Source organism: Ixodes scapularis, unplaced genomic scaffold (genome assembly GCF_016920785.2).
Source record: "Ixodes scapularis isolate PalLabHiFi unplaced genomic scaffold, ASM1692078v2 PGA_scaffold8__174_contigs__length_109621045, whole genome shotgun sequence".
Lineage (NCBI taxonomy): Eukaryota > Metazoa > Arthropoda > Arachnida > Ixodida > Ixodidae > Ixodes > Ixodes scapularis.
In genome coordinates this window covers 97,649,453-97,660,851 of record NW_024609883.1, presented here as the reverse complement: position 1 = coordinate 97,660,851, position 11,399 = coordinate 97,649,453, and the positions used below count along the sequence as shown (strand labels likewise).

The 11,399-nt window shown below is 48.8% G+C and overlaps 1 protein-coding gene across 2 annotated transcripts in view; it reads right to left on the bottom strand.

Moving 5' to 3' along the window:
* Positions 1-2,019: 2,019 nt before the first annotated feature.
* The window catches only part of LOC120849290 (G-protein coupled receptor-associated protein LMBRD2B), a 32,045-nt gene continuing 22,665 nt past the window's right edge, over positions 2,020-11,399 (bottom strand). For both annotated transcript variants that reach the window (XM_040221493.3, XM_040221496.3), the window contains exons 11-15: positions 11,072-11,205; positions 10,148-10,256; positions 8,118-8,319; positions 5,260-5,364; positions 2,020-4,766 (exon numbers count right to left, since the gene is read on the bottom strand). In XM_040221493.3, the coding sequence (XP_040077427.1) occupies positions 4,597-4,766; positions 5,260-5,364; positions 8,118-8,319; positions 10,148-10,256; positions 11,072-11,205 (720 nt within the window). In that variant the 3' untranslated portion in view covers positions 2,020-4,596. The remainder of the gene's footprint in view (positions 4,767-5,259; positions 5,365-8,117; positions 8,320-10,147; positions 10,257-11,071; positions 11,206-11,399) is intronic.

The following is an 11,399-nucleotide window of genomic DNA, read 5'->3' as shown; positions in this document are numbered from 1 at the left end:
TAAAAGCCGTTAAAGTGACCGCATGAATCGGCTTGGTAACGTATCTCGTTACAATTTCCCACAGAGGTGCCCGAAGCTGGTTGTATTGCATGAAAATTCAAAAGAACACACTTGCCCAAGTAAAGACTAAAAAAAAGGACAACGGATTTCCCCTACCTACAACACCCACCCACACACCCTCCGACTGGCGCCATTGTTGCATTGCAACAATGGTAATTTCCCTTAGTTGTGAGAGTGCCATAGACGACTACTTTGAAAAAGTGGCTTCGATCCATACCCGAGAACCGAACTAGATGCAATCGCAACGCCGCCATTTCTCCCAGAGTGGCCACTCCGGAAACTGCATGGCTGCACATACCGGTCCAGTTGAGTCACGCGAAGGCCGGTGGTGCCATCTCGCAATGATATCTCGCTGTAGCTATGTAAAGCAACTAGTTTTTTGACACTCCGCTGAAGGGCGGAGTTGTAGTCGTATACAGTTCGGTTTCGGTGGACTCAAGCGGTCCGGGTTTTAAGAGAGTTTCCCAAGCAAGCTGTTCTATTAACGTTGCCGCCAGCAAAAGATTGGTTGCAACTGCGCACATGCTGCTTTTTTGCATGGCAAGGTGGAAAGCAGGCAGAAAGGCGGCGACACTCGCAGATGATGAATGCGCTCGTCACCTCCTTACAGCTCTCATTGCAAATGTGGGCCAAACACCACATAACCCCGATGGAGCAGTTGGGAACTCAGTAACTTAGGCTCTCTACTCAACCTTACCGTCCGATCGTGCCAAAAGCACTGTTTCTACAGTGAAGCTGTTATACGCCAAGGTCTGGGAAAAAATGTGTCCTCATATGTCAACAGAAAACTCCCCATTGGTCTTGGCAAGCATGAATAAATAAAAACAAAAAGAGGGGGCAACCAGCGTAAGTCAGCCTTCAATCCTTGGCATTATTAGATAGAGAGGTCCTGATCCCTCGTTATCTCTAAGCATCGTCCTAGAAGTCGTCCTCGAGGTCATCCTAGAAGTTGTCCTTGAGGTCGTCCTAGAGGTCATCCTAGAAGTTGTCCTTGAGGTCGTCCTAGAGGCATTGTCCTTGAGGTCGTCCTAGAAGACGTCCTTGAGGTCGTCTTAGGCAGCGTCCTTGAGGTCGTCCTAGACGTCATCCTCTAGGCGTCCTTCAGGTCGCCCTGGATGTCGTCCTCTAGGCTTCGTTCTCAAGGTCATCCTAGGAGTCGTCCTTGAGGTCGTCCACTATGCATTGTCCTAGACGTCGTAAAGATAACAGCTTCACTGGTCCTCCATCTTCACGTGAAGTGAAAGGGCTCTACAATTTCTTTTAACCTAAAATGGCACACACTCAAGAAAACACGTTAACTGGACACAAAACAAATAAAACCGATGGTTCGTCGAGTAATTTCAAGATGTTGTCTGGTCTTGGCGTGACCCGGCAGCAAGCTAGAGCCGAAATCGCTGCCGCCATCCATCAGTTATTGCGCCAGTCAAAGGGTGCGTGGATGGTAGACGGGCACTGCAGGTAGGAAAGATCAGTTACCGTTTTATTTACTTTCTACTTGGGCAAGTTTGTTCTTTGAAATTTTCACGCGATACTTCCACCAACTTCGGGCACCTCAGTGGTAAATCGTAGGACGATGTGTTACCGAGCCGATTTATGCGGCCACTTTAAAGGCTTCATCGGACTTCGTGGGCACGCTGTAGTACTCGGATGACCTGTCAACAGGAAAGCTGCGAGGTGAAAATCTTGGAAGTTTTTAACATATCCAACCTTTTAGAGCCCTCAGCATCAAAACCGTATTCGGAGTAACAACCGTAAAATTGTATAAAGTCTCGATCAAGCAGTCGCACTTCAGCTACAACAGTGCGAACCACAGTGAATGTAATACTAAAACCGTGCTACAAGTGTCAACAATAGTAGACGGGTGTCGGAGCAGTCACACTCAAACAGGTTATGTCTTGAAAGTCTACACCAGGAGGCTCGAGCCCTTTTCAAAGTATGATGGAGACAGGCAGCATGAGACGGAGGGATGTACATTTTAATCGATAAATACTACTACAATAGTTCTTTCTGGCCACATGCACACTCCATTTTTCCACGCATCTCCATCTAACAAGCATTTTGCAAACGTACACCAGACTGATTCAAAGTTCTACAAACAACGAACAACTGCAGTCGGAGGAGCGACAATTTTTTTTTTCAAATGTACAAAAAATGTTTTACATTGAAAATAAGTTACTAGCAGTACTACTACATCGAACACATTCTTGCAGCCTTGCAGCTGCGACCCAAAAGCAGGAGCGAGTATGTCCAGAATGCTAGAGTTGGTGAGAGTGCTTACCTGTGCTACCACCATATACCATCATTTTCATGCGCTTGAAGATCCCGAGTAGAAGTCGGACTAAAAGTATCCATCAAACTACGATCGGAAAAATAAGACGAGCGCAGGACTGAGTGTCCCATTATCGTCGCTGACAAGTTAAGGACGGCAGGGAGGAGCTTCGGTCGTCCTGCCTACAGCTCAAGCTTCCTACATTCAACGTTTCGGCATCTTGTGCACCTGGAGCACGCACCGGCAGTCGAGGCGAGGCGTAAGACATGGAGCGCGTGCTGGGGGCCGGGCGTTCGAAAGACACGCCCTACCGTTTTCACTCTGCCAGCAACCACAGTAGCTTGACAAAAATGTTGAAAGCTACGGATCAATAAACTCGCACAAGCAAAGCACCTAACAGCACACCGTTGGTGCTCTATCCTGAGGAATACTGCAACATACTTTGCTCTAGATGCTCCAGGTATGGCTTGCGTCGACATCGCGCCGGTGGCCATTCCGGTGGCCTTGCTAGTTGTGCACAGCTTCCGCAGCATGCATTCCACACTGCCAAATGCTTTTCTCGGCAGGAACGAGTAAAAACGACCACCGGCATGGTGCACCGTGCCATGTATGCGAAGCACAAGTTCTGCTTCTTGCGCAGGGGCTAAGGCGAAGTCAGAATGATGCAGGCTCCAATTGGAACGGTAGTGGGTAGACCTTGAGGCCCCTAGCATTGAGGGCTACAACCCCTGCGCAAGAAGAAGCAGACAGATTTGTGCTCCACATTGGTTCAGTGCTTCTGCCCTTGGAAAAGTTATACTGCTATGCTTACGCATAGCACGGGCTCTCTACTTGTTTATATCTCCGGGAACATCTATTTGCCTCGAACAAGAACAAACGTGAAAGTGACAAACCATGGCAGCAAACAAGCTCTTTTTACACACCGCCGAAAGCTCACGCTACTTTTATTATATAAAACCTAAAACACTTTGAGCAACAACACAACAAATATGGAACTCGATGTGGAATCAGCTTCGCCGCAAAAAGACGACACGAAAACGGGAACATTCTTGGACTCAACGGAACGAAACCAACCACGAAACGGAGGCTAATATTTGCGCGAACTAATGACGAGATATGGCTATTGTTGACGTATCTGCAACGCTCCTAGGATCGTGGCTTCTTCCGCGATGCAATGACTGGATATCACTAGCGCCTCTCCGAGTAAAAAGCAGCAACATCGCCTCGACTGCGAGCCTCACTGCATGAAATGACTCGCAAGCACGCCATTATTCACGATGGTACGCGGGAATTACTACGACATGTTAATAGCAATAAAATTATATCTAACACCGCTACGTCGACCGATAGCACAGTACCCGATTTCTTGACTGACCGAAATTGCTGGTGGGTGGGAAGGGCAAACTTGCAACGGAACGTTTAGCGGAGTGAAAGTCCTCAAATAGCCACCAAACATTTAGAGACAAACAAAGTGTCTCTTTTTCGAGCCTACCTCCGGTGTGAGCACGCAGTCTGCAACGGAGCTTGAGCCGCACGTGTGTAACAAACTCTCGTGCGACGCCAAAGCACTGCCAAGGAAGCGACCCGAAAGTGCCCCCCGTTCTTCAAACCTGCCGCTATATAGACCGGTACATCTGTCTACACACCGGTACACCTGTACGTACATCAGTGTACCAGCATACAGACCACATACAGTGCAATCCCCTTACCACAATCCTGAGAAAACCCGAAAATTCAATCGTTATAACCGATTATTCATGTATCTGAACTAGAAACTGAGAGTTTCTAGTCTAGAAACTTTAGAAACCGATTGTCATAAGCGCCATATGGGGCATCGTTATAAGTGGATCGCACTGCACACATACACCAACACACATAATGGCATACTGATGTACCAGTATGAAGACCATTTGACACTAGCCCACATACCGTCACACTGATCTACATACTGTTACACCGCTCTACATACCAGTGCACCAGTGTGTAAACCGGTGTGTAGACCACATATACGTGCACCGTTATGGCAGGAAACCACATCTCATTTCCACAAGTCCGGCCATGGCCTCGGAACACCGGGAATGTCGAGCTTCTACGGCAATGCGGGTACGTCGGGCAGGGAGGGTTCTGAAAACCGCAGTCTGGGAGAGAAACGTGGGAGGGGTGGGGAAAGCAAGGTCACGCCGTCACAACGGGGCACTGCCAAGCCACCCGGCGGCGACGGTCTCTCCGCGTTTCACACTTTGTGGTTAGAGTGCGTGGAAGGCAGTTCAGACGTCGTCGAAGAGACCCCTTGGCGGCTGTTCCCCGTGATGCCAGGCAGGTTCGGGGCGCTGGTATCGTTCCCACGACGGCTCCGTATAGTCCAGGGGCTCGACGCCGCGCAGCAGTTCCGTGCGGGCGCTCTCTTCCGAACCGGACCGCGTCATTGTACCGGAGCCTGCGCGACGGCAAGGGCGAGAGTCGAATCACCTGGTCGCCGTATTCCGGCCTCTCCGTCTCACAAAGGGGCAGTTCTACAGTCTTTAACGTTGAAAGAATTTCTAGCTTATATTTTCTATGTTGTTTTATGTTGGTACAAATGAGAGAGGACGAGCCACAACCCCCAAATACTGCAATTTCACCATGTAATCCCAAAGCTAAAATACGGCAAAAGGCATAAAGCGCGTGCTGGAGGTTGAGCGTTCGGAAGACGCGCCTTTCTCACTCTGTCGGGGACTTCAGCTAAGTTCACGTCACGTGACACTTCGGATTTTCTGAAGTCATTTGTTGGTACTTTAGGACCATTTTCGATGCGTGGGCGGAATAGGAAGCTAAACACGCAGGTCGGGAATGCGTTACAGGCGCTACGTCTCTGCTTGGCGGCGCCAAAAGTGGCGCCCCCTTCGGCCCGCATTTGAGATTGGCGACGCTGCGCGTCTGCTTGCACTCACCCGGCTGCGTGGGCAGGGCCGGCTCGTCTTGCCGGGCGGTTGCAGAGCGTGCCTGTGGACGGCGCCTGGACTCTCCCAGGGCCACCCTCTGCCTGCGGCCTCGCTCTGAAATGGACGCCGGAAGCCGCACTTTGGGAGCAAACTTTTCGGATTCTGAAGGAAATATCTATAGTACAGTAAACTCTAGTTAATTCATACTTGGGGAAACCACGAATTTTGCTTGAATTATCGGAAGTTTGAAGTATCAGAAATTTATCAAATATGATGCAAGAAAAAGTTATGATTTGCCATACGAATGGCTACACATATAAAGCAGATATGTGATGATTTCCTCTTCATAAGCCTGCTGATTGTAAGCAGGTATGCCACACAAGAAACATTAGTTAAATGTATGATTAAAGTTTGTTTATCACTCAAAAATGTTGTTTATCGTGGACTGCTTACACAGCACATGACAACTCAAAACAAAATTAAGTATGTTCATCAGGCCAAGTTGTCTAATGTAAACTATTAAGAAGGGGACACAGGAGCAACGAAAATGGGCACTGCGCGGCAGTTTTCGTAGCAACTTGTGAGGACGCTGTGACAAGGACCTATGCCATGCTGCCACTCCACAGTGTCCGCGCAAGTTGCCGCGAAAATTTTCGCGTGGCGCCAGTTTTCATAGATCATGTGTGCTCCGCTTGAGCCCGTTGAGTGCGCTTCTCACCAAGCACCAGTGCGCTGCCGAGAAGCAACACCCGCGGAAGCAAGCTCCGCGGGCGTTGCCTCCCTGCAGTGCACCAGCGCTCGGAAACAACGCAATCAACGGGGCCATGAGAACAAAAAACATGAATTGCACAAACATGTCATTCGGATTAAGCGGCTTATGAATACATTAGAAAATAAGCGGAACAACCAAAATTTTGAAATTTGTTAGAAATATAACCAGAAGTACGAAATATTTGAGTTTCAATTATCGTGAGCCTACTGTAGTCAACATCGGTGACCCGACTACTGCTAAGTATTCGAGGTGCCTTAAAGGAGCTGTGCAACGATTTTAACGTTGAAAGAATTGGCATCTTCTGCTTTTGATATTGTTCACCTTGTCACAAATGACAGAAAACACACCTCCTTTCAGCGAAATGTTGCGATTCCGCTGCTTAATAGCAAGGCAAAACTTAGAATACTCCCCGACCTGCACCCGCGAGCGGCGGCCATGAGAAACACGCGGCGTGACGTCACTGGGGAATCTTGTAGAAAAATAGCAAGTTGTGCGAATACCTGCTCGATAAAGGTAACTTTTCTATAAATCTTGTCGTTACAACATATCTATAAATGCGTCAAAAACCTGGTATCATCGACAAAACTTTTATTATACGGAGTTTTAGTGGCGCCATCTATCCTAGCTCCACAAAACTATCAGCTCCATCTGCTACCGTGAACAGCCGCCAGAAGCCGGAGGGGGAGGGGGAGAGAGCCTAAACCTCCTTGAGAGGGCCGGACGGGTATGGCCGGACCCGGATGAGACTTTCCTCCTTTTATTTTTGCGCAGCGCCCGCCAGCACGTGGTCACGCGGTCGCCAGCGGAGGAGTTCTCGCTGCTCACTGATGGCTCTAAAGAGAGAACTTTTCCGGAACCCCGCGCCTACTCAAGTGACGTCACTGCGCTCGTGACCCGGAAGACGACGTACGAGTTGGGAGGCGGCAAAAGCCTGGATCTTTTTCATTTTTTTAAATAAAAACTAGGGTATCCAGGCAAAATCTGTTTTCTGTATTTCACTTCAAAAGTGTCAGGCATCAACTTCCACAATAATTTAAGCATAGCCCTGAAATTGTTGCACAGCTCCTTTAAAGGACACATGCAAAGGAAAAAAGCTTTTTTTTAAACATCCTGGTTGGGAAAAGGAAGTCATAAAATGAATTTACAATGAAAAAGAAAAATTTTTAGAGCTACATTTATGGCGCGATACGAAGTTGTAGCTGGCGCCCGCGAGCGCCGCGGAAAAGTGGCCGCTATTTGTCACGTGACTGGCCGCTATTTGTCACGTGGTAAATCCGCTCTTTTGGAAGCTTCCTAGGGTCTCCAAAAGTAACTTATTCATCTTCGTTTTATGTAAAACAAAAAACTAAGATTCATCAGTAACTTTTAGAGCCCAAAGGAAACTACTGAAAAAGCGCAAGCAGACATGATAGATCTGTGTGCCGGTCAGACGATGGCGGCGGTGCCGCGGAGCAGACGAATTTGCGCGGCGACGGCGGCGGCGGCGTGGAGAAACGCGTTGAAGCGGCTGCGCACCACGCTCGGCGTTCGGCAGCGGTGTTTTTGAGGCGGCAGCGGCGCTGCGCGACGGCGCACAGGTCAACCGCGTGACCCACAGGGGCTCCCGCGGGCATTAACATTTTTTTTCTTCGTTGTAAATTCGTTTTATAACATTCTTTTTTCATCTAAGCTGTTTAAAAAAAAAAAGTTTTTTTTTTTTAACAATTTAATTGTAACACACGTGTCAAAAACTTTATTTTATGCGAAAAAAAAATTTTTTTTCTAGAGCAATATTGACGGCGTGAGACGCGATTTAGTCGGCAGTCACCTCCCCTTTCCACTAGTTTTCTCTCTCGGAATTTCGGACGCGTGTAGGAGGAGAGGTGGATCGGCTTCGCCTTCATGACCGAGATGGTCATTCCGGAATGACCCGTGACGTCATGGGCTTTGCGCGCAGAATATCAAAACAATTTCTCGCCACCAATACTGCTCTAAAAAATTTTATTTCACGTAAACTTAATTTTTTGTTTTGCGTGTCCCCAACCAGACTGTTTAAAAAAAATTTTTTTTTTTCTTTTCTGGGTCTTTTTAAAGGGGGGGGGGGGGGTCCACGTACCCCTTTTGATGAGGTCGCGCCCCTCGTTGACGAGGTCGACGGTCATGTCGTCGTCGCCCAGGAACTGCTCAAAGCCGAGCCAGTGCAGCAGGCGGGAGCCCACGTGCAGGTAGGTGGCCAGGCACAGCACGCATATCAGCATAGGGAAGTAGATGTTGAAGCCGTTGGCGATGATCGAGATCACGTCCATGTGGCCCATGATCTGCACGCGCGACCAAAAAAGTTAAAGGGGAGCTCAGGCCGTTGCTCGGGCCACCCAAACTACGGTGCCTGGGACGTGTCTTCGACTGGTGTTCCCCCGTGCATTGAAAACGGCCATTAAGTGGGAACTGGGCATAGAAGTTCTGGAAAAAAAGCACGAGGGAAAGCGAGTGATGGCGTCGTCGCAGCGTCCGAATTCTTTGCTGCGATGGGTCGGGTGTCTGCCACACGAACCGCCGGTGACGGGACACTGCCGGTGACGCGACACTTCTACGTCGGCGGCGGACAGAAATCGAGGGATCATTATTTTTGGCCATGGCAACTGCGGCGGTTGGAGGCTCGTACCGGGCACTGTATTCAAACTACCGCAAAATACCGGCTATGTGCTTACTCAAAAGTCAGAATTTAGAGATGATTGTGAAAACATTGGGGATGGGCGCTTGTCCGGTCATCAATTTTACATATAAATGCACCGTGCATATTTTTTCAAGTCTTGCAAATTCGGGAATGGGCACTTAATGTGGAATGGGCAGATGCGCAGTATTCTATGGTAAACATTTTTTAGGGAATGACAAGGCCTTATGCTTCCCGGCACGCCATTCATTATTTCTAAATTCAAAACAACTACCGAGAAAACAGCGAACAAGACGATGACGAAACCAACATTAAATATTTTTCCCGCATTCTGCAGCGTGGTGGCGTCGCACTTTGCGCAACTTGTAAGTAAGGCAGCCAGCCTTAACAGCGCAATATTTTGTGCAGGCTTTTTCGTTTTACTGGCGTGAGCCTTGACGGCATTCATTTCAGACCGTCAAGCTTCTTGTAACCCGTCCGGAACAAGCCACATTGCCCCCACGTTGCCCTATATTACATTTTACGTCACACTTTCACTGTTGCCAGCAGAGTCTTTCCACCTCTGCAACCAAACTTCAAAATTCAGTAACTTTGCAAAAAATTAAAAAAAAAAGTACTGTGGCTCGTAATCTGGGCTACCAGTTCAGATGTGCCTATTAACGCACTGAACCAAGTTTGAGGCAAATCGGCGACTGTCAACATTACGCTGGAGCACCCCTACTGGCGTCCGAGACGGGATTCCGGTTGTGGGAGATCAAAGGTTGTGCCTGTTATTGTACCGTAGCTCGGACCACGTCGAGCGATAGCTCGCGCCATAAAGGCCAGGGACCCTGAGCTTTATCCCTGTCCGTTTCAATCTGGACATGTGTCATACCGGTGTGCGTCCATACGATCACTACAGAATGGTGCACCTTAAACACCCCGAGCTAGCAGTCATACTCTGCTGGCTGAATCTCTCCAACTACAGCAGACGCTGGATGCACATTGGGGCTAGCCTGTTGCCACATAAGATCTGCCGTAGAAACTCTGCCTGCAACTCGAGCTTTCCATCTCCGAAACAGTTTAACGTACGCAGAAAGCACTACTGAAGCACAGTGGAAGTAGAGAGAGAGAGGCCTCTGAACATGGCCAGCACTGTCGGTTTGGGGCCTTCGCACAGGCACGGTCGCGTGCCATGTGGCCTTGTAAGCATGGGCGGGAATAAGAGGGGCGCCTTGACTGGCTCTCGTCGGCTCCTTGCATACTGCGCCATCTTGCGGCGTCTGTCAGAAGTGGAGGCTCAACTTTGCCGCACTTGCTCCGTAACAAGGCAGCACCGTTCAGACACCTCTCTCACCTTCCACCATGGACTAAAGGCAACGAGCCTGTGCCGGAGGCGGTGCTTTGCCTGCAGATGTTACGTCGCCAAAGACTACACAGTGGCGCATGGGTCGGCCTACGTTCGGAATCGAGTAATATTAGAGCAAATAGTCCACCTCGGTGTAAGCAGTCTCCATGCGCCCGGCCTCGCTGGTCACGTGGGTATCCAGGTGGATGAGACCCAGGAAGTTGAGGCACATCGGAGGGGTCAGCCGACAGAGCAGCCTGCAAGGAGCGCGCACAGTGGATGCAGCAACAAAAGTAAGCGACGCCCCACTACAGAGACTTCCAGCGTTGTCTTAAAGGGGTACTCCACCGATTTTTTGAGCTACCTCAACTAACTATATTTTCTGACTCCCCGGCCTTTACTCTCTCCGGTATGCTATTTAGAATCGCGAAATTCATACTAGGTAATGTGAAATCGGAAAATGAAAATGATGCAAAAACCAACATTCAAATATACGCGCACTTTTCAGTGCCGTGACGTCAGTGGCAGGCAGGCTTGCCAGTCGAGCAAGCAGCCAAAAAATAGAATATGCCAATCATTTGTTCCGTGCTGGAGCGCGGGTACTGCAGCGAGCTTTCCAAGCATTTATTTGACACCATGAAACTGCTTCGAATCAGTTTAAAACAAAATCTACAGCCCAAAGAGTGAACCCCTGCCTTCCACTGACGTCACTTCTTCATTGTTGCCAGTAGAGACTTCGAGCTTGAAAAACACGGTGAGGACCAAAACTATAAATTCAATAACTTCGCGAAAAAATATTTTGACCTAATATTTGGGATACTATTTTCGCGATGTTTGTTGGTTAGTTTAGCAAAATTTCAAGCAAATCGGAGACAATGAAAAAACCTGTGGATTACCCATTTAAGGCCAGATCACAAACTTCTGTTTAAGTGCGACCGACCACAATGTGCTCCCTTGCAATCGCTTACGTTGCCACTGATTTGTCAAGACCGTACTTGCCCCATGTTTAAGAGCGTCTCCGAGTGTACGCAAAAAAAAAAAATGGAAGCGTGGCAACAGGGGGTCCACTCACATGCCAGAGAAGATGAGGCTGTACTCGTCCGTCTGGTGCTGGGGCGCCAGATAGTAGTAGTTGAGCACACGAACCCGGAACACCGTGTAGTAGGCACACACGCACAGGTAGCCGATGGTGACAATGCTCATCAGCTGAAACACGTCGTGCCAACCGTAAGCCACATATCCCACAATGCCTTTTGGTTATCGCATCTTTTACAAACTATTTCCTTCCATTTCACCTGACTCAACCTCCACTCAAGACGTTGCATTCTTTAAACGTTTCGCTTCCCTCCAACACTGCAGTGTGGAAGCCGCCAAAATTTCTAATACAAACAGAACGCCTT